At 43.2% G+C, this 21,695-nt stretch overlaps 1 protein-coding gene across 1 annotated transcript in view; it reads right to left on the minus strand.

Annotated features, from left to right (window-relative positions):
- Positions 1-4,348: 4,348 nt before the first annotated feature.
- Positions 4,349-21,695, minus strand: part of LOC128453865 (neurexin-1a) — a 255,113-nt gene continuing 237,766 nt past the window's right edge. Inside the window, exons 23-24 of the mRNA XM_053436966.1 lie at positions 19,905-19,992; positions 4,349-6,136 (exon numbers count right to left, since the gene is read on the minus strand). Of these exons, the coding sequence (XP_053292941.1) occupies positions 5,835-6,136; positions 19,905-19,992 (390 nt within the window). The 3' untranslated portion in view covers positions 4,349-5,834. The remainder of the gene's footprint in view (positions 6,137-19,904; positions 19,993-21,695) is intronic.

Here is a 21,695-nt window from a genome sequence, read left to right on the forward strand (position 1 = left end):
ATACACCAAATGCACTGCCACCCCTACATCTTGGTTATCTGAACAATTCAAGATGCCATCATTGTGGCTACTCTTACAACAGCTCATACTTGCGCTACAGATTAAAGGATGTAGAACGCTCAGTGACACGAACAAATGGCAAAGTGAGACAGTTCCACATCACCACTGATGCCCTGCAGCAAAGGAGCAGCTGACTGCACCATGTTGCCCGTTAATATCCCCACTGACATCACAGAGAAAATACTGCTAAACATGCACACGCAGCACAACTGAGGCAGGGGGAGAAGAGACAAGTTCAGTGCTGTACTGTCTCAATCCAGTAACACTGAGAGGGCAGAAAGTAAACCTGGAAGTGGAAGGACAATGGGGAGACAGTGCAGGACACTGTAGAAATGGGTAACGAGTGAACGTACCCTGGCACACACCAAGGACGCATTGGAAGAAGCCTTCCAAATGCAACAGATTGAATATTGAAGGATGCGGCCCCTGAATTGAAAGGAAACTTTGCTGTGGGAGTAGTTAAATGTGCCAGTAGCAAATCTTTACTCAGCTGCACAATCGGCTCTCTGTAACAACAACTTACAAGCGGCAGGTCGAAAGGCTCCGCAGCCTTTCCAGTACAAAACCACTGTACAAGCATTGAGCTGAGAAGGGCTCTGACATCGATTAGCAGCGACCCAAAATATCACCATCCTGCTGCCGGGTAACGGAGGATGCTCTGTTGTGCTCAACAAGGCAGACTGTACTCAAACTCGGCGATCGACTCCTGCAGCACTAGATGAGAAACAGTGTACAACACCACGCTTAAATCAAAGAAATCAAAGAATAGTTATGACAGACAGAGAGGGACACTGATTGGTGCCTACACTTCTCAACCTGGAACACAGTGTCCTATCATGTACAGTATCTGCACGATCACAGATAAAGCATGTACATGTTAACAGATGAGGAAGTAGCTTTGAAAATAGCTTGAATGGATCAAATATTTTACCTTCTCAACTTATGGAGACAAGACTGCTTTGAACAGAGAGAGAGGAACACAGGTGCACTATGGGTTCACCAGCATCTCCCAGTGTACCATGCACAACACCACTACATGGAGGAAGGTGGAGCTTTGTATGAATTACCTCTGAGGAACAGCAGGGTAAAGTTATGATGCGGCATGTGGAGGTAAGGATCAAAATTCATGGGAGAGATGAGGTCAGGGCAGCACAACCTGAAACCCTGGAAATCCCTTGTGTGGCAAGGAACTCTCCAGAAAACGTGTTTATTTGTGCATTCTTGTGTTTTTCATAACAACACAACACGTCTGGATGGACACAGAATGTAGAGATGCTTTGGACGAGGACTAAGAGATGCTGTTGTTGGACAATATGTGACGACTGGAACAGCTGCCCTTGAACGCTGAGAGAGGAGACGCAGGTCGGTCTGCGGTACAACCTATCACCTACTTAGACTGCTGTCCTGACATCTTTTCCCATGTGACATCACAGCGACTCGCGACCTGTTAAACCTGAGTGCGACCTCAGTGACTCTCATGTGACATCAAGGCATGAATGACCTCCTGCACAGAGGTGAAAAGGAATCCGCAGCAGTCAACAGAACCCAGAAACCCTTCCGCATGAATGATGAAACTTCCATTTACTTATATATTACTTTAGTTATCTGAAGTGCAATATAGCTTGTGTGCCTCTGATCGGATCCGAGTATAAATAGGGTTTGCATTATATTTTAAACAGTATGGAAGGATCACAAGGATATTGCATGAATATTATATGATACACATTTAGACTTGCCTGTGCTTAACTCATGTGCTTTGATTTTATTTAATAGAATATGTATCATTGGGATTATTAGCAAGAAATCTTTTGACATCTGACAGAAATTATTATATTTCATCTTGAAAAAAAAATTGTCAAATGTATAAATAATGCTGAACGTCTGGAAGGTCAACGATCTATGTTTTACAGTTGGTGCATGAACTGAATATAAAGATGGAAAACACGACAGCTAGTGAAACTGAAGCCAAATCATCTTGAATCCCCCCCTGGTGGCTGTCTGTAATTTAGGTCTTATATCATGCCTCCTCCACGTTGGTGAATTGGACATTGATCAGGCCAAAATATCAGGGATTGTTTCTATCACTTAAGATAGTTTCCATCACTCTGATGTTTGTTGAATTGTTTAGCTCTCTGGTAAGTTTGGTTTTAATCAGTTATTTGATGATTGACAGCTGAGAGTGACTCACAACTTGTCAAGTGCAGGTATCAGCTCTAACTTCGATCACTACTGCACAGACTCCGGCTCCATGATGACATCAGAAAAAGCAAAATGGCGGCGGCTGTATCTTTTATATATTAGCCTCGTTACTTGTACAACGGGACAAAGTGCAGACGTGTCTGTCTTTTACTGGTAAGGCTGTGTCAAGTCCAAGAGCCGCTCTGACTGGCTTGAATAAGGTGAATGCAGGTGCACCGATCCAAATTTTGCAAAAGACTATGTAAATTTAAATGAGATTAAACCACATCCAGCTGATTTTCTGACTGCAAACCTTTAAATAACGTACAGGCTAAATGAGGATCCTCTTTCAAGTTGTTTCAAAATGTCAGAGCAATTTTTTTCATCTGGTTAAAGGTCACAGTTTCAGTGAGCTTTCCGGATTTTGGTTCACCTTCTCATTTCTAGCTTGTGTAGCACCAGCATAGGTCAGTGCAATTTAACAAAGCACTATGTCTTTGTCTGGATGTGGCCTCATGTGTGATATTGTGTTATTAAGCGCCTATAGCCCGCATAAGTGTATCTGAGCAAAACTGAAAATCAGCTAAGTGCAATAATGAAATTCCGTATGGGCATCATGCAGAAACATGTCACACATTACACAGTATCACATTAGAAGCTGTTTGAGTAGCTGATGAAGAGCTGTGACACCCCCTGAATTGTCTGTGACACCTTTATGCTTTTAATCTTGTTCATCTCCTCCACTATCTAAAAAGTGCAGATGTAAAACTTCAGCTGAAGTGGGCTGTAGTAGACCCAAAGTTCAAGCACCACCTTCATCCACCTGTGTTTCTATTAGCACCAGTGTGGAGATGGGCTGCCTGCGCTGAGTGATGCTTCAGTGTCATGTACCTCATCCGGTCGTTAGTCAGACTCGATCTTTTTTCGGAGGGTAGATTTTCCAGTGAGAGGTTCAGAGATTGCGACTTCAATTTAAAGTCAAGTAATAGTTTAGTGCTAAAAGTTAATTTAGCCAGACAGCGTCTTATCTGATGGGGCACACACAGTTTATCTAGAGATAAAAAAAAAAACACATGCTGCCTGGAGACCTGTCTGCAATTTGAGGACAACTGTGTGTATAAGCAACAAACATAGATCCTGCAATGTCTCTAAACATGTGTATAAATGAAGATATTTTAAACATTAACATAACAGTTCTTTAATCTCATTTTAACAAGGTCATATGGGTAAATAAAGGTGTAAAACCGCTGTAGATTTCAGGAATCAGTCAAAGCTTTTCCTTTTTGTTTGAGGAAATAACATAACACATGAATGAATTCAGTGGTTGGATGTTACAGAAGAGAGTAGACTCAGTTCTAATGTCTGTCTCAGTCTGTTTTTGTGACTCAAGCTACATCGACACTTCTATGTTTTAGTTTGAAAAGCATCACTTGGACGGTTCTACATGACTGTGGTATGGACGAGAAAAAACAGAGACATTACCAGCGACACCAACAGTAACAGGTCCACCTCATCATCAGGGCCATGAAAAGAAACCCCCGCTCTTAGTTTTCACCTTTCACATTTGTAGTATTTTCTATGAATAGGCAACCCACTGCAGAGTAGAAACCACTTTAGTATCTACCTTCTGTTTACAACGGCACGCTCCTCCCCGGTGTATGTGAATGGTCACGTGATATATGTTATAGGGATTATTACTGATGCAGAGCTAAAATGCTTGGGGGGGTGGAGATCAAAACAAAATGTGTTAGCATGGATGTAAGCTCAGGGTATATTATCGCTACTTCAGATTTTCCATCATGACCCAGTATGAGGATAAATAAAAATCATAAAACCTGCATGTTTCTCAGATACATGTTGTCAGTAGACCGGTTTAAGTTCTCTGAGGCAATATTTTATTCATTTGATTTTCAAAACTATTATTATTATAAATTTTTTTAATAATTTTTACGCGGAGTACAAGAAGTTAGAGGTACAGTCGACCGTAAAAGCCAGAGGAAATGAAAAAGAAGCAAACAAAGAGAATTTATAATCATCATTTATAGTTCAAGGTCATGTTCCTCATAGTCATTCAATGTACAGGTCTCTGGAAAGCAGAACTGACGGACAGAATGACAGAACAAACACAGAACAGCTGAAATGGAGACAGATTGGAGCTCCCTCCTCCGGTTTCGCGTCAGCCCAAGCACACGTCGGACAATCTCATAATACCACTTGGAAACACACACAGCAAGTTAATTTATATTAATCGTTGTCACCATCCATCATCATCATCATCATCATCATCACTCATATTCTCGGTCTTCATTCTCACTCGTGTAAGTCAGGATTGAGGAGGAAGGCAGTGATTCAACTGGAATCCTTAACAGATCCACATAAGTCGTCATGTCACGCCTTTTGCAGTTTTTGGGGTAACGGTTCAGCTACTACTGGTCCGGGATCGTCTGTCTCTGGTTGGCATTTGTATAAAAAACTATATAGGAACACATGTAAAAACAAGGGGAAATCAAATCATTGTTATTCAACTGAGAAAAAAAAAATGCAGATGTCTTCATAAAATCTTCTATGACTAGCAACACTTTTTAACACTTATGTCTTCTTTTTGTCCTTTTTTTCTCTTTTATTCCAAAATGGTAGAGGAGCAGTTATAGTTTGCATCATCTATACAACAGGCTATAAAACACCACTTTGTCACAGTCCAGAAAGCACATATAGATGTGGTTGTACTGTATATAAACATATGTACTGTAATAAGATAATTTTGCGTGCATGGCTTCCGAGTGACGCTCGTCCAGACGCCCCCGGCACTCTGAGGAAACGCTCCCCTTTGAGTTCACATGACGTGAAGACGAAGGCCTCCAGATTTCGTACTGGCACAATGGACATATTCTTCTTTAAAATCATAGTCTTTCCAGAGAAACTGCCCCCCCCACCATCGAAGTCGTGCTGCGGCAGCCTTGTCAGGCAGGTGTTAGGTCTTTGCCGGCCGCCAGCTCCTGTTCGTTGAGTCCTGATTCCACGGGCGTCCATCAGGGGAATTTTTTTTTCTGTCCGAGTTCACCGCCGTCACCAGATTTTTTTTTTACTCCTCCACCCACATTAAATATTTGGCGCGTTTGAGCTTTGTGTCATTTTCTGTAGAAAAAGTCTCAACAACACAAACACAGGCAATGTAAATGATAACATTGAGTTCGTAATGCTGAACCTGTCTCGTCACCCGTGCACCTCTGCCCCCCCTTGTTCACCCGAAACAAGGGAGTTAGATCACATCGTCCTGGCCAAGGAGACGAGTCACAGGTGGGTTAATGTTGTTCGGTTGACATGTTAGATATGCGTTCAGTTCTTCTTCAACTGGTCGCCAGAGCCATGTTTCCGTCTTTCTCTCTCTGGACTCTATATGTTTTCTATCGCCAGTGCTTGAGTCTAAAGAAAGTTATTTTTTCATTTTTCATATTTACTTTTCAGAGCATCGTCTTTTAGGAAAAATGACTAAATAATGTTCATCTTTGTTATTATACTGTACACATGTTGATGTCCTGATTTGTCTTTTTGATAAACGTTTTAAGTCGGCCTGGCAGGGACCAAGGTTTGGACAATCACACGTAGTACTCCTTGTCCTTGTTCTTCTTATTCTTGCCCGCGGTCTTTGCAGTGTTGACTGGTTTCTCTTTGACCACGGTGCCGTTGGACTGCGCCGAGTTACTGATGTAGTTGCGGCTCTCGTCTACGTGGTACGAGCCTTCATCTCTGTTCCGGTACTTGTACATGGCGTAGAGCAGGATGAGGATGCACAGCGCCGCCGCCGCCACGATGCCGACCACCATCCCCGTCGTGCTGCTGGACTCCCTGAAGACCTCCGATGTGCCTGGGTTCCTCGGTGCAGAACCCGTGGGATTGGCTGCAAGAGAGATAGAGATATGATCAGCACAAATGTACTCAGCCCAGCGATTTCTACATTTTGTCATTATTAGTGTAGCCAGATTTAGGGCAGTGAGTGAATGCATGTGCGGATCAATATCACTGTGTAAAACTGAATGATAGTTCAGACACCATCCCTGAGGCTTGTTGAAGCAAAAGGAAAATTGATTTCCTGCTTCAGAGAAACCCATTCACGAGAACGCACCAAAACCAACAACGTCCAACATTAACGATCAAAAATGAAATTTCACAAACAAGTGAGGACTCAAGGGCCCCAGTCAAATTTTTTCTTACTAACTAAAATGAATGAATACAAAGTAGTAAATCTTGGTCGATTAAACGTCAGCTAAAACTGTCAGCTCTTACTCTCAGTCAGATAAGACACAAAAACCTATCGGGGGATTTTCTTTTAAATCTCTTGAAGATTGTACTTTGCATCTTCTAACAGTCAAAAACTGAGATTTAAGTGGAAACGCCAAGCAGTCAATCCTCCAGCAGCCTGATGAAACTGAAGTATCATTGGGATTTTCAATAAATGTTCTTTTTTTAGATTTTGCCATAAGTACATGTCATTATACCTGTCTAATCTGCTTCCTGTCATCATTACAACTTTTGCGTAACACTATCTTGATGATGCCTCAATGAGGTGTATTGTTCATATTCGGGAGATGAGGAGCTGTAGGATAAAGAGATTTGCTGAAGCTGAGAAGAAGACCGTTAAAAGTTCACTGCTCTCTGCATGTCGTACAGTCATGAATGAACACGCCTCGTTCACGACATTCGCTATAAACTCAAGCGTCTGTGAAAAATAAATCTTTCAGCGAGAGACAATTCTTCAATTGACTCAGCAGATTTAGCCAAAGGCTGTCCCCACTTCTGTGCTGAAACGGTGCCATTCAACGGAGCACATTCTGGAAACACATCAGCCCCCCTGATATTGTTCAGTCCTCCTGGCACATCGCTCTGTGTGTTTTTGTAGGAGTCATCATTTCTGCTTAAGCTCTCTTTGTTGCTGTTGAGAAATCCAAACACGCAACAGTAACATTTGGAAATGAAAGCACTCTGGTTCCACCGGATTGCGGCACAGAATACTGCAGGGATTTTCAGCTTGGTTCAGATCACAGTTCCATTGACGTGAGAATGTTTTGTGCTTTGATTTGCATTTTTTTTTTTTTTACGCCGGACAAACAAACAGTAAAAACGGAAACTGTGCTGAGATCTCGGTCTGAATTAGTTTCTCTTTGTTGACGGGACAGCTACGTTAAACACATTGAACAAGATTTGCAGTATTTCACTTTGCTGCTGCCACGGAGTCAACGCCCTTGTTATTCCCTGCGAATGACCTCAGGTGGCGTCTAGCACAGTCTGGGAATATTGTTGTTTACATGTTTATTCCTCCCGTAGGCTTGGTAGGCTACTATATGTTCATACTATTAATATTAGAGATCCTACTTTGAGGATCAAATGCTGATGCATGGTAAATTGGTAAAGCCTGTTAGCATTGTAAATGCAGAAAGTGGGGATCATTTAAGGGCACAATACGGCAGCACTTAGTTGTGTGAGCTAGCAAGACTGCTATATTAGCTTCGTATAATTCTATTAACTTGACTTGGCTAAAGAACACTCGAACACTGGAACTGCTCATTCAAGAATATACTTGATACTAGCCTGAGGTCATTGAGGTCACCTGAAGTCATTTACAGTCCACATGTAAAGCATGATGGGTAATATGCACTTCTTACTTTTTTCATGTTTTTTGATGATCTGTTTTTTATATTTTTATAAGGGTGACATGCTTTTTATCCAGTTTTTCTTTCCTCTAGTCTTATTGTAGAGGTTTGTTGTGTTTGTAAAAGGATGTAAAGGTAGCTCCTCCTCCGCACAGTTCCTGAACGCCTCATTGCTAGTTCCATATGTCCATGGAATCCTAATGTGTCACGTCACACACTAACAAATCCAGGGGAAGTAAAAATAGAGGCCAACATTTCTGACATCTGCAGGAAGGGCTGAGGGGGGTCCTTAAAGAGACAGAAGCTAAAACCAAATGTTTCAGACAGAGGCTGAAATGAGGAGCCACAGCAATGGATGGTCTGAAGACAGCGATGTGTTTTCTTATCATTAGTGCTTGTAAACTTTTTCGAGACACAAATTTAAATTATGAACTTGTATATGTGTATAACACGCCTGAATTTAAGCTAATACTGTATGTATTAAACATTTTTTAAATTTGTTATAGTTGATTGTGTTCATTTATTGAACACGTTTTCATTCTCGGGCTGAGGCTTGCAGTACAAGGTCTTTGAGACTGAGGTAAAATACGAGTTTAAGGCTACAAAAGTAGCCTACATTAAATTCTGTGAGGATATCAAGAGATTGATTTTTCTTTTAATTCTACTTTCCTTTCTCTGGCTCTTGCAGGGGGGTCATGGAGCTACAGCACTTAGTATTCAGTACAACATTAAAGCTTTTATGAACCATCAGTTTAAGTGACATTCAGCGGGCAAGGCTACACTCCCCAGCACAAAGAGAACCACGCATTATATATTGAAACATAGGGCTGGACATGGCTATATGAGCAAATGAACAGAACCTAATGGCATATGCATTAACAGTTAGTACAGTATTCATATGAATATTCATGTGAACAAGTCATGGGTTCTCGTCATCATACTATTTTTCATTCACAATGACAGGTACCATAATTTTTAGATTTCAATAAAATAGGTAATTCATATTTATTGAACCTGGCACATTTTGCTGCCCCACTTTTTCGCACTTCTTTTTTTTATTTCATTTTAGAAAAATAATTGCATTCTGCAGCTTTGATATTGAACCAGTTACAAAAAAAAAAAAAAAGTAGAGATTTCTCTCTAAACCAGAAACCACGACATTGTCTCTTCATTATTAAATTCTTTTGATCTTGGTCAGTCAGAGTAACATTTCCACTAGAGGAACTCTCTTTCTGGGCTACAACCCCGTATCAGCAGCAAAGAACTCACATCAAAAGGAAAAGACATGAAAAACAAAATGTTGCTGCTATTGAAGTTTGTCATAATCACCTTGTCCTATCTTATCACATTCTTTTTTCACGACGGAATAACTTCTCAGAGCGTGAGCAAAGACGGAAGTTCTTGTTTGCATTCTAGGAAAAGGTTGTGCAGAATTGAGATGATGCAGCAGATCCCGTCCTACACTACAGATGTATGGCTATTTCTCAATGTCGAACAAGAACATAAGATATGCGTGTGGTTCTCGGAGATGTTTCAGTGAAGGTGTGCCTGTCCTTGATACCCGATGTTGTGCCAATTCTTTTACATATTTTTTCCAATTAAGTGTGAATCACATAGACTGTAACCTACAAGACAGTTAACTGCATTTTCCAGCCATCCATTTAATGCCATTGATCGAATAGGATAAAATTAAAGGGGAATTTTGTTATTTTTCAACTTGAGTCCTATGTCTATAAATGTGGCTGTGTACATGATTGGCACTTACAAAAACCTTTGGAATGTGTCCAGTAGATCTCCTCTGCCAGCAGCCACAACATGATGGCAGTGGCTATAATGATATCTAATGGGGCAACTGCGACAGTCCACAAAATGTCCATTGAGTGAGACGGACCCAGCAGCAACAGCTGAAGCCTTTTATTGGTGAAAACAGCTATTTTAGGACCGTCGCTGTTTCCCCTAAAGGTAACGTTGTAGCCACTGTCACCTTGTCATGGACCAATTCCAATTGGAAGAGTGACCATGCTATTTGGCATATGAGAAAGACTGCCATTACCAGTTGAAATCGAAAAATCAACACAAAACTACACCCCCTCACCCCCTCCGTTTGAACTTTACTTCACACAATTTTCCCAATAATATAGTCATCGTTATGATTGTACTCCAGTGTTTGTACCATTTTTTTTAATTAACTGCTTTAAATTCTCAGTAGATCTGAGCACATGCAACATTTTGGGAGTCACTCTGCCAACTTCATATTCTGAACGCTGTCCGAGTTGTGAGACAACCCTCCTCAGTTCTCTGATAGCTCTTTCCATTGTCATCTCTGTCGTCTCACTCTGTGATTAAGGTTTCAGAGATACAGCTCATTTTTTATTGCATTCATATCTCCTCTTGAGTGACAGCTTAATGCTCAGACAAACATCACATTGCATGGCGTAATATTTGCTAATGACCCACACAGATGGCCCGATTGTCTAATTTGGATGAGATCTCATTCACGGCTAAAGACTAAAGGGCACAGGAAGGTGTAAACTGTAAAGTTGTCCGAGCTGTCTGCCGGGAGAGGAGACACCACGGCCGCTCATTGACGTTTTCCACCGCGGTTAGAGTGATCAGCGGCCCGGGTGTGCTCCCAATGCCAGTAGACATTCAAGGACAAGCACAGAGTACCACAGGGGGATTGAGTGTGACTGAGCGTTGAAACAGATTAGCTCTGCTCGTGACAAGCCCACTTATCCTTGCAGACAGGTGTGAAGAATGCTCTTGCCTTGTAGGCTGCTGGTTGACACGGCTCTTCCCCAGCAAGCCGCTGCGCATGCATTACCGGCGAGTTGCTTTCATATTTGCTATCTATCCTCTGTTCGGGGTCACAAAGTTTAAAGTGTAGATAACATGCACAGGGTGATGGAGGTTAGGAGCTCTGGATGTGGCAGCTGAGGGTTGTATATGAGACCTCGGCTGGCTCCCACAGCGAGGTGACAGAGTTGGAAGAGTTCCGGAGGCAGGTGGTCTCGGTCTGCTTTATCAGGGGTGAGCCATGGGGCACTGTTCTTCCATCAGTGATCTAACATGTCAAGCTGTGGGCTTTGTTATTTCCTGTTGCCTGTTTCTGTTGATTGGCTCCCCATAGGCTTTATTCAGACAGAGACTTTGGGGCAACCCTAAATCAAACAGATTCTTCTTTCATTAGTGGATTAACACTTCAGCTGACGTGGTGCTGACACACCATGGTTTTTTCCAATATTCATCACAGCTCAGTAGTTGGTATTGCTTCTCAACACTGCCTCAAGTAGCCACCTGATAGCAGCCTGGGCTGTTTTGTATCCCCTAAGTTTACATGATGCACTTGGTGATGCGGCTCATTTGCCACCCATAAGCCTGTCTGTGCACCCCTGCACCCCCTTCACCCTCGAGTTGGGCTCCAGCAAAGTAATATGGCAGCAGGCATGGGGCCTCCGAGAAAGCCTCATACGATCTCAGTCAAAATGCATCCGCCTCTCAGTTCATTAGCAGTCCATCACCTCAGAATGGAGGCACATAAACTGAGAGAGAAATAGCGCCTGAAACAAGTGTTTAAAATGATGGCTGCTCTTATGCGCTCTACCTGAGCGTACCCAACGGTAAAATTATACGTGGGGGAAAATGACCTTAAAGTGGCGCCTGGCTTCATGGCAGCATAGCGGGGGTGCACTCGCGAGGCAATGGAGGTAAACTCAGGGGGGGTTAACTTTTGAATGATTGCCGTTGCGTAAAGGCTGCCAGAATAATTTCCTCCTTCCCTCCGACTCATCCCAGAGTGAGACCTAAATTACAGTATCACATCCAGAGCATCGTAAAGTCCTTGCTGTTTCGTTCGCAAGGACAACAGTTAATATTTCGCCCATTTAGTCACAAATCATTTGCTTTCACCGGGAGAAATGCACATGAAAAAAAACATGAACAAAGAGCTACAGATGATCTTCTATGTGACCATGACCCAAACAGTAAATGTTAGTGAGGAAAATGAAAACAGCCTTAGCAGGAATTTCATTTCCCATTCAGAGAGGCAGTGAAGAGTGTGATCACCTCTGTGACTGGTTTTGCCTCAGTGTTCTGGTTACCCAGTATGGATACATGACCGCCTCAGATATTAGCACTGGTGCAATGGAGCTTGTCATTAAAAAAAAGATATATATATATATATATATATATATATTAAAAAAAGCCTGCATGTACAATGCCTGATCTGATTCCCCTGTTATTTTCTCCTGACTTGTTCTCTGCCACGTGCACCCGAGGAGAGGAATGGGATCAGAGAGTCCACACTGTCAGGCTGGATTTGAATAAATGGTCCTCTTCAAAGACTATTTCTCCTCATTTGTCTCCGGTGTGAAGGTTCATTTGTTTGGTAATTTGCAACGGGGTGGGCAGGTTGACGGGGTCCATGGATGAATGAGAGGGGGGGGGTGCAACTTCAGGTGCGCGTGAAGGCTTGTTAAGAGTTGATGGAGCAACCAAGGCTACTCAGGATATATTTAATGGACAGAGTTGGCTTGACCTTTCATTAACTGGTGGTGGTAAAAGGTCAAGAGAGCTTTGCACAGAACACAATGGCTGATTGATGCACCATGGCAACACCCTTTTTCCTCTTTATCAATCAGAAAAAAACGACAATTGAAGTGAAGTCAGTAAGATGGTGATAAAAGGAAGATTGTTAACGTGATCACCCCCTGCAACCGGCAGTAGCTGATAAACATGCAGTGCATCATGCATCTTTGGGAGCTGAAGGAGGTGTGGTGTGGCGATGCCTCCCGAGCGACCCAGGCTTAGTCGACATGGTCAGTGACACATCGCTGTTATTCAGCCAGATTAGTGTTATACCATCTTCTCACTGCACATATCCACCCATAATCACAAGCTGTCTGAGCCATCACGGAGTCGGGGCTCAGTCTGCAGACAGGTCACTGTACCAACTGCAGCGGGGCCAAAACACTTATTAAATCCCTCTTCCCTCTTTAATTATCCGAGTGTCGTCGAGAAGTGACACAAGCCATCCTGTACTTGTGACATGCTGGCAGTGTAACTGATGACAGCATGCGCATGTGTGAGTCTGAGGTGGCTCCGCTCGTGCTGATGGTGGAGGATGAACAGAGAGCTGCGAGAGCACGAAATGAGGTCCAAGTGAGAAAGATTAAAAGGTGGTGGATTAAGCCCAGTAAAAGGTACGGTGCAGATCAAGCCTTTCCCCAGAGGGGTTCCACTAAAAGAGGCGAGATGAAAGGAGAGGGTGAAGCTTACTCAGCTTGAACGCCACGATTCTGGAGTTCATCTCTTGATTAGATTGAGGAGTCGGGCTACGTGCTCTTCAGGTCCGTGCTTGTTACATTAACAGAGGGCTTATAGCGACACAGCTCGACAAGACCACACCAATGCTGCAGGTAGATGAAGGCTGCGGGGTGATACATACCCATACATACGCATGTTGTACTCTGATCAGGCAACAGCTAGTTCAATCTGTAATAATGACATTACATCATGATGCCATTATGAAAGTTACAGTTATACCATATAGTGACAAAAAGTTACATCTTGTCTCTAATCATACTGGTGAAATAATTGTGAATTATATTTCGATCTGCATATGCTTTAGGTCGGGTCTATAGTCCTATAAGATGCAAAGACACCATGAAATTAGGTCTTTTCCTGACTTCATTGTTTGTATCATATCATTTGATGCGGAATGATTTTCTGACCTATAGTGTTCTTTTGGCCATGTTTGTTGACCTGGCTTTAGACTGATTATCTTGAAAAGGTATTCATCTGGAGATACCCTCTAAAGTAATATCTCCACCAAGTTTGGTAAAAATATGTCCACGCATTGTTGAGGTATTTTGTACAAACACAGACAAGGCTGAGAATCTTGCCTGAGCAGTTACGCTCAGGCAAGATTCTCAATGTTCAATGTTATTGAATTAAATGTGGTATGAATTCACTTTGCTGTTATTACTATATCTCTTTTAAGGCTCCTTGTCTGTGGAAAAAAATATAACCTATTAAGAATTTTGGGAACATATAGTTTGTTATATTATGTATTTAAAAAAAGCACGTATTACTATTTAAATGGATACTATTTCTTGTTCTCACAACATAATAGTGGACATTATGTATTGTGAGATTTAACATCAGAGCACAGACCAGACATCTTTCCCAAAGCTGCCAGAGAGGGGAATCAGTCGGAAAAAATGTGTAGATCTTTAAAAAGTGGTATATTGGTTGATTGATTGTTCTAATGTGACTTGCTGGGCAATAGTTCCAAGCCGTACTTTACTTGTAATTTTATCATAAGGGACCTTTGGTTTTGCGTCTTTTCTTTTCTCTGGTGAGCAAAGTCTTTCACGCCCCACTTAGACTGATCATCAGACACATTGTGTTTGCATCAATGTCAGCACACGCAGAAGATGTGTGGTCGTAAAAAATAAATAAATAATTGAAAGTATAAATATGGCTGGATCAGTAAAGAGAAAGAGTGACAGTGAGCGTGAAATCCTGTTTCCTCTCAGAACGCGCTTCATTTAAAATAGGGTGTAGAGAGAAGACTTGGACGGAATAATCCTCCCTGAAAGAGTTCAGGAAAACAAAAATGGCAGAATTCCTTAAGATTGTCTGCTGAATTTGGCAAAGTGTGCGGCAGCCACAGCGGAACGTTTTTCATTATTCGCTTGAAGGTCATCAGCGTGTTGTGATGGACCCGAGCTCTGACCCCATTCAGTGGGTAACCGGCCTTCAGGAGGGCTTTTCGTTTGTTAAACAGCAGCAGCCTGTTGGCAGGCCGAGTGCATGCCACTGTGTTCAACAAAGGGAGCTATGAACACACACGGAGCTCCAGCTGGGTGTGATTGAATAACCTATTAAATGTGGGCAGTGACCTCTTAAGCCAGCACAGTGCTCTCGATGTTTCATTAATCTCGCAGCTACTTTTAAAACCATAATTTACTCAAATTTCCTTTTTACCCCTTTCTCCTGGCCGAGTGCATTCCAACCAATGCCATCGGGGCTAAAGAGAGCATTCATTTGCCGTTTGATTCATTGGTTTACTCTATGTATTGTTTCCCCAGCCATAAATTAAACCTATTACAACAAATGTCAAACACATTAGTAGCTGCTAATGACACTGCGGAATGCTTGAGGATAGCAGAAGATGAGAGAGCGCGGAGAGAAGTGGAAACTAGACATGATTAACCTTAACCTGCCTATGGGCGATCCACAGTGAAGGGCAACTGGAGCTGAGAATAAAGGCGCTGAGAGATTATTTGTGAAATGTGGACGGCTGCATTTATCAAAACGCTCAGTGAGGCTGCTGGTGTGGACATAGTCCAGTAGCAATTTTTTTTGACTGCCTCTTACATTATTAAAGAAAGTGGAATGGTGGGAAAGGTTTGTTGTGAACATATAAAAGACAAACATCCGCCTGATACATCCAATGTTAAGTGAGGATTTGTCGCTCTGCTTTCACGAACTCGGCTACACAAGAGAAACTCTGCCTTACTGACATTTCCTATCATATCAGCCCATTTCCTACAGATTATCATCATAGAGCAATAAGATGTTTGGTACTTTGAGCATTTACCCAACACTTTTCCTCTCTCTTTAACTAGAAGCATTACTATTATTATCATTACTTATAGTATTGACGACTGCTGCTATCATTAATAACATCACTATATCTATAAGTACCACTCATTTTATTTTCATTACAAGTCAAATATGACGGTTAAACAACTGCTCCTGGTCTCTCTCTCTCTCTCTTTCTCTCTCTCTCTTCTCTCTCCCCCTTTTCCACGCACCTCTCCTCTCTCCCCCGTTTTTCTCCGCCCGCCCCGACCGGTCGAGGCAGATAGTCGCCCCACACGGACTCTGGTTCTGATGGAGGTGTTTTTTCTTCAGTCAACAAAGTGTTTGATTTCTTAATAATCAGATAATTAGCTATCGACCTCACTATGTCAAGTGCATTGAGATAATCTATGTTGTGATATGTTGCTACACAGATAAAGCTGAATTGAATTGAAAGTTTTACAATTAAATATTTAGGCTGTAGGAATAGTTTGATATCGTGAGAAATTGTGTAAAATGTGAATATTCTCGATGATTGAGATGAATTCTCACTATACAGGAAGTATCCCAAAGAAAAGCATGATATACTCTTATTTTCGAACGAAGGAAACGTTCTGATTTGTAGACGAGGACTTGGCCATATTAGAACAGCTGTGAAGGACTAAACTCAAGAACGCTCAGAGGAGAAACAAACGAAGGGCAAGGGACAAAAGCAGTCGCGGGACGTAACCTTGAATATGGGTCGGCGTGCGGCAGCTGCCCTCCATCAGCCCGCATGACGCCCGTGAAATGAAGCAGCTAGGTAAGAGATATCCGTTCCGTCTGACCCCATGCTGCTCCGCAACAAACCGTTCCATTAACTTTCACCACGCGAGCTGAGGTTGGCACTTGTAAATCAGCACCAGCCGGCCTCTAGGTGGAACGTTCGCCCGGCAATTTTCACCGGGCCGAGAACACATCTATATTCTCACCAGCTGATTGGCCAACAATCACCCATATATATGAACATTTCCACTTGACTTTAATCAGCTATTTCTGAACATCTTTCACAACGGGTGAATGGATGTTCATCTGACACAACAATGTTCAGATGCTGAGGACCATATGCACACTCCACGAATCAGCCTCCTATTACTGATCAGATGTGTTACAGCAGCATGGGATTGTATAATATTTTCTGGTTTCCTGAGCTGTGGGGGGGGGGGGGGATCAGTATGATCTAATCTGAGCCTTGCCGGGCGATAAGCTCTGCTGGTAGCGCTGACTTTCCATGGTTTCCAGAGCTGAGAGAAATAAAGCGTGGCAATGAGTAAGTTTACCCGACTGATGTCACTCAGCGGCTGATAGGGGCGGCTGTGGGATGAGACTCCGGTGATATACGGGACGATCTAGAGCTGACCTTGAGCCAGAGATAACTCACGAAATATAGTATCGTTCACAGCTCACGTCTTGGGAAGCACCCAACGTTGTCCTACAGTATATACAGGAGCCAGTGCACGAGAGATTGAGAGAGAGGAGAGTGGAGAGAGATTGAGAGAGAGGAGAGAGGAGAAAGAGAGAGAGAGGAGAGAGAGAGAGAGGGAGCGAGAGAGAGAGAGAGCAATATCAAAAGGTGTGCACATCTGGCCTCTGCTATTGAGTTGGCAGTCTGAACCGACCGGGAAGGTGTTGCAAGGGAAATGATGTATTGTCGGTGTCATAAGAAAAGGATCTGGCGGAACGGTAACCTGAGGAAGAAGGGCTACACGGGCAGCAGTGGCTCCAGTTCTCTGCGCGGCACGGCGAGCAGCGTCTGGGATGCGCTGAGGGCTTGGCAGCGCGTGTGAACGCTTCTGAATGTAGATATTAATCAGGATGCGCTGTTAGACAGCTGCCACCGCGGGAGCCGGCAGCTCTGGTGTCAAATCCCCTTCAGTGATCACAGAAAGAGAGGGATACTCTGCACCGGGGTTGTGCGTCCCCGAGCATCGCGCGGTTCACGACTGATGTTTTTGGCAGATGCCCTTGTCAAAAAAAACAACAACATTATGCAGGCTGCTGGTGTGAATGAGTTTGCGCGCCAATCTCCTGTGTATAGCGTTTGACAGAGTTGGCAGATGCACGTTGGAAGCACCTATTGTGATGCTGCCCGACGGGGATATCACCCAAACGTGCATGGTGAGAGTTAAAGGAAGAAGGAGTAACGAAAGCTAATCTTGCCGGTGGAAGGCCAAAGGAACAGGAAGAGAGACAGACGAGAAGGTTGATAGTCTTCGCCGTGGGGCAGACATTCATTTAGTGAAGGTTTTATGACCACATACTGATCGATAGCACATCAAGATGGAGTGGGGGGCCTTGGGTCTGGATTTAATTGTTCTCTGTGCCGCTCATCGCCTGTGAATGCTTTCGAAAATCCTTCTATTCATAGGCAGGCACTGGGGTTAGACTTAATTGCCTTCCATGTGTGGCAAGGTAAGAGATTAAAAGTCTGGCGGCATTGAAGGGAACAAACATTTACAATCCCAATTTGTCGGAGTGAAGCTGATAAAACAGAGGGCGTTTTCAAACACTTGCAGGGGGGGGCGAGAAGCGCACCCTCTTCATTTTGAATTCATCAGGGCTCTTGAGCACACAGTTACAACTTGTGGACCAAAATAGATTTCTTTTTATGTTTGTTTTATGAAGAGAAACGGCTGACATGTGCCGCAATCATAAACTCCGAGGGCTGTTGCGTGCAGATATCGTGAATAATAGTAGATGAGAAACAACGGGATGAACTCCCACTGCCTGCTGCAGAACTTAATGAACAACAGTAGGGACACAAACACACACACACACACACACACAAACACAAGTACATGTGTCAACATCAGCCTTCACTCACTGCTCTCTGGGTTTACCCTCCTTGATCCTGTGCTGTCATGCCGGCCTTATAATTACAACTGTGCGCTTTCGCGACTTCTCAGTCGCTCTCAAAACACCCGTGTCGGCGCATTAATAAATGTCCATGAAGAAGAATAGGTGCACAAATAAAGCTTATTATCAACAACTGCACCGACACATACAAAACACCTAAAGCAGAGTGGAGTTTTAGTCATGTGACTCTCAGAGATGGATTTGTTCTGAAAAAAAAACAAGACATAAACAAACCTGTGCTGAGTTCAATCTCAGTGGGTGGAAGCCAACAAACTAAAGTTCTCTAAGAACATGCTTTTTATCACATTGAAGTAATTATTTTGAGAAATGTGCTTTCTTGGTAAAAGTTAGTGGAGAAGATTAATAACGCGCTCATATCTGAATACTTAAGATAAAGCTAAGTAAGCTCGGCATGAAGAATGTGACTAGAGCACAGGAATAGTCTGGTAAATAGTCTGTTAAACTCCCAGAGGTGTTTTTTTTACCCTCAGTTTTTGTCTCAGCTTAACGTACAATATTTAACTTTGGCCTCTAGATCTAATTGATGATGTCGTGAAGCAGCATGGCATCATGGGAGCTGTCTTCACCACCATTGCAGATTAAAATCTATCTGACATAGGATCATGGATCAGGTAAGGTTACAAGTTTTATTCAGATTACACACCCAAGGACAATGAATAATCCTGATCCATTACTAGAAAACAACAGACTGGTTAACTGTGTTTTTCCTTTGTGGGAGTTATGGCAGAGGTGGGCAAAGCCACAGGGCAAAATTTTAATTTTAAATTCCTATTACTTTGCATATAATTGTGGATTTCTCTACAATTTAACATTGATGGAAAAATGTTAAATAATGTAAGTACACAAGTCAAGAAAACATCTTACATAGGTCAAGTAGTTTTATAGACATTTAAATAAGGAATCGTTACATGTAAAATGTTTAAACGAAGACTAAATAAATGTTAATTTACCGTTAGTACTGGCTGCCACATTTTGTGTGGAACCAGGTTGTTTCCTGCTGTTATCAGTCAGTATGTTAAGCTCAGCTAACCAGGTGCTGGCTCCAGCTTCACATGTAGCCGACAGATATGAGAGCGGTGCTGATCTTATCGAAAGAGTAGCGAGAAAGTGAATAAGCGCATTTCCCAAAAATGTATTTCCAGATAAGGTGGACGGCTAAACTGCTTCCATTAATAGCCCATGAATATTACGGTCATAAATGAATGTAAAATTTTACTGCATTTACATTCGCCGCTCCAGGACTCTGAAATACAAGAACAAGTAAAAAGCTCGCTCTGGCAGACTGGAAGCTTCCCAGACAGAACTAATGGAGGGCCTCCAGCTCGCTGCATCATGAAGCCAAGAGACGAGGAACTCAGCGGCTGAGGAGTGCTTGAGTTTTAACTAAAACTCCAATCTGCTCATACAAACACTGTGTGCTCGCCTAGAGTGTCTTGGTGGGGGTGGGCTACGACACATGGACACACACTGACACACCCAGAGAGAAGTAGAATAAAAAAAGAGATGACTAACCTAACCCACCTGAGCTCGGCTCACAGGGATCAATGTCCTCATCATCACTCGGGCACTCGGCCGATGCCACCACGAAGTCGTCGGTTGTCTGAAAAGAGAGAGGTACACGGTTAGAGCGGTTAGAGAGGGGAAATACTTTAGATAGAGAACAGTGGTGTTTCCAGAGGGGTTAAGGTTTGAGGAGAGCGCGAGCAGATGAGATGTGAATCCAGACAGCTCCACTGTTTGGCTGCTGGATGGATCTGTCAACTCGGGGCCACACGCTGCCTGGCGCCGGAGCAGCTGTTGTGCCGCTTCCCAGGCATCACCGTACTCACAGAGATGAGATCTGATTATTGAGGCACAGGAGGAGGCTGGAGTTCATCGCGCCGTTGTCAAGTCGCATGCTCAATTTGTGCTGCAGTGTGTGGCTTTGCATAGCCGCTTCAAGGGATTGTTAGGAGCCGTCGCTAAAGCACCTCTGACATTTAGAGGACAACCACCCGTGAAAGGCGAGGAGAAGAGGCCGGGAGACGAAGGGCGGAGGGGCGGAGGCTTAGATCAATATTTCATGTTATTTCCCCTTAATGTGAAAGAAATATCTCTTCTGCAAAACAAGCATCTAATAAAAAAAAAAAGAAACCATGACACGTATAGACGGCGCTTCATTATTTCAGCGGCACGTCTACTCTCAAGCCAATTCCATCGCACTTCCTCACCTGCCAAACACAATACATTTTACACTCTCGGTGAATGGGAAAGGGCAAACAAAGGAGCGGAGGGGAAAAAAAAGCACACTGTAAAACATTATACCGCAGTGTTCTTTTATAGTCTTGCTTCAGGCCATTTGATCAGCTCTGCGTTAAAGGTCATTTCATTTAAGCATGGCAGCCTCTTTGGGGCCCCACGTTAGTTTCCCCCCCACCCCCCCGTCATGGCACTCCGCTAAGCAGAATAACCTGCCACTATACATTTAGCCTTGCTCCTCCACTTATCCTTTTTATGCTAATATTTCTTAATCCCCAAATATGCGCTTGACAATCTTCAATGTACTTAAATATCTGATACTCTGGGGTTTGTTTGTGCCACAAAATAATAACGAGGCTAAGAAATGCATTAGGTTCCAAAAATGAAGATGGATTTCCGCTCTTATTGAATTTGCGCTATTATTTTACTGATGTTTGACTGCGCATCAAAATACTTCTGCAAGTTGGATTAGTATTGACTCATCCTAAGGAAATTAAGGGTGATGTCATTTTGCTTAACATCCATTTGGCTGCGCATAATGCAATTCTATCGCGACTGCAAAATCATTTTGACATTCTGAACATGGACCAGCATCGTCTTTATATAATAGACCTGGAAATGATAGATCAAGCCCATTAAGGGAGTTGCGGTGGAGGGCTGTTTTTGGTGCATCTGTGCCCGGGTGAGGCCCGGGGAAGCCGTCCAAATGTAAATTCAATTTGCTGTGCATGAGGCTGATATACAGTGTCGGCCGTCCAGATGGCAAAACCGCCGGATCCTGGAGTGCCACATCCATCACTTCTGCCTTGTGATTTGTTTTTCCTGGCGGGAGATCTTGACACTCGGCGCTCACTGGCAGAGCTACGAGAATCAGGGAATCGATACTCGCTCTCTGTTCTTCCCACCTCATCCACTCTCGTTCTCCCTCTACCTCTCGCATCCCTCCTCTCCTCTCTCCCTTCGACTGCGTCCTTCAGATTTATTTGAAAGAGGAGGTGGAGAGGAAGCGATGGGGATGTGGGTGCAGTGGATGTAGGTTAACTCCCGGCAGAACAACCTGAGCGA

The sequence above is a fragment of the Pleuronectes platessa genome, chromosome 12, assembly GCF_947347685.1.
Source record: "Pleuronectes platessa chromosome 12, fPlePla1.1, whole genome shotgun sequence".
Classification (NCBI taxonomy): Eukaryota; Metazoa; Chordata; class Actinopteri; order Pleuronectiformes; family Pleuronectidae; genus Pleuronectes; species Pleuronectes platessa.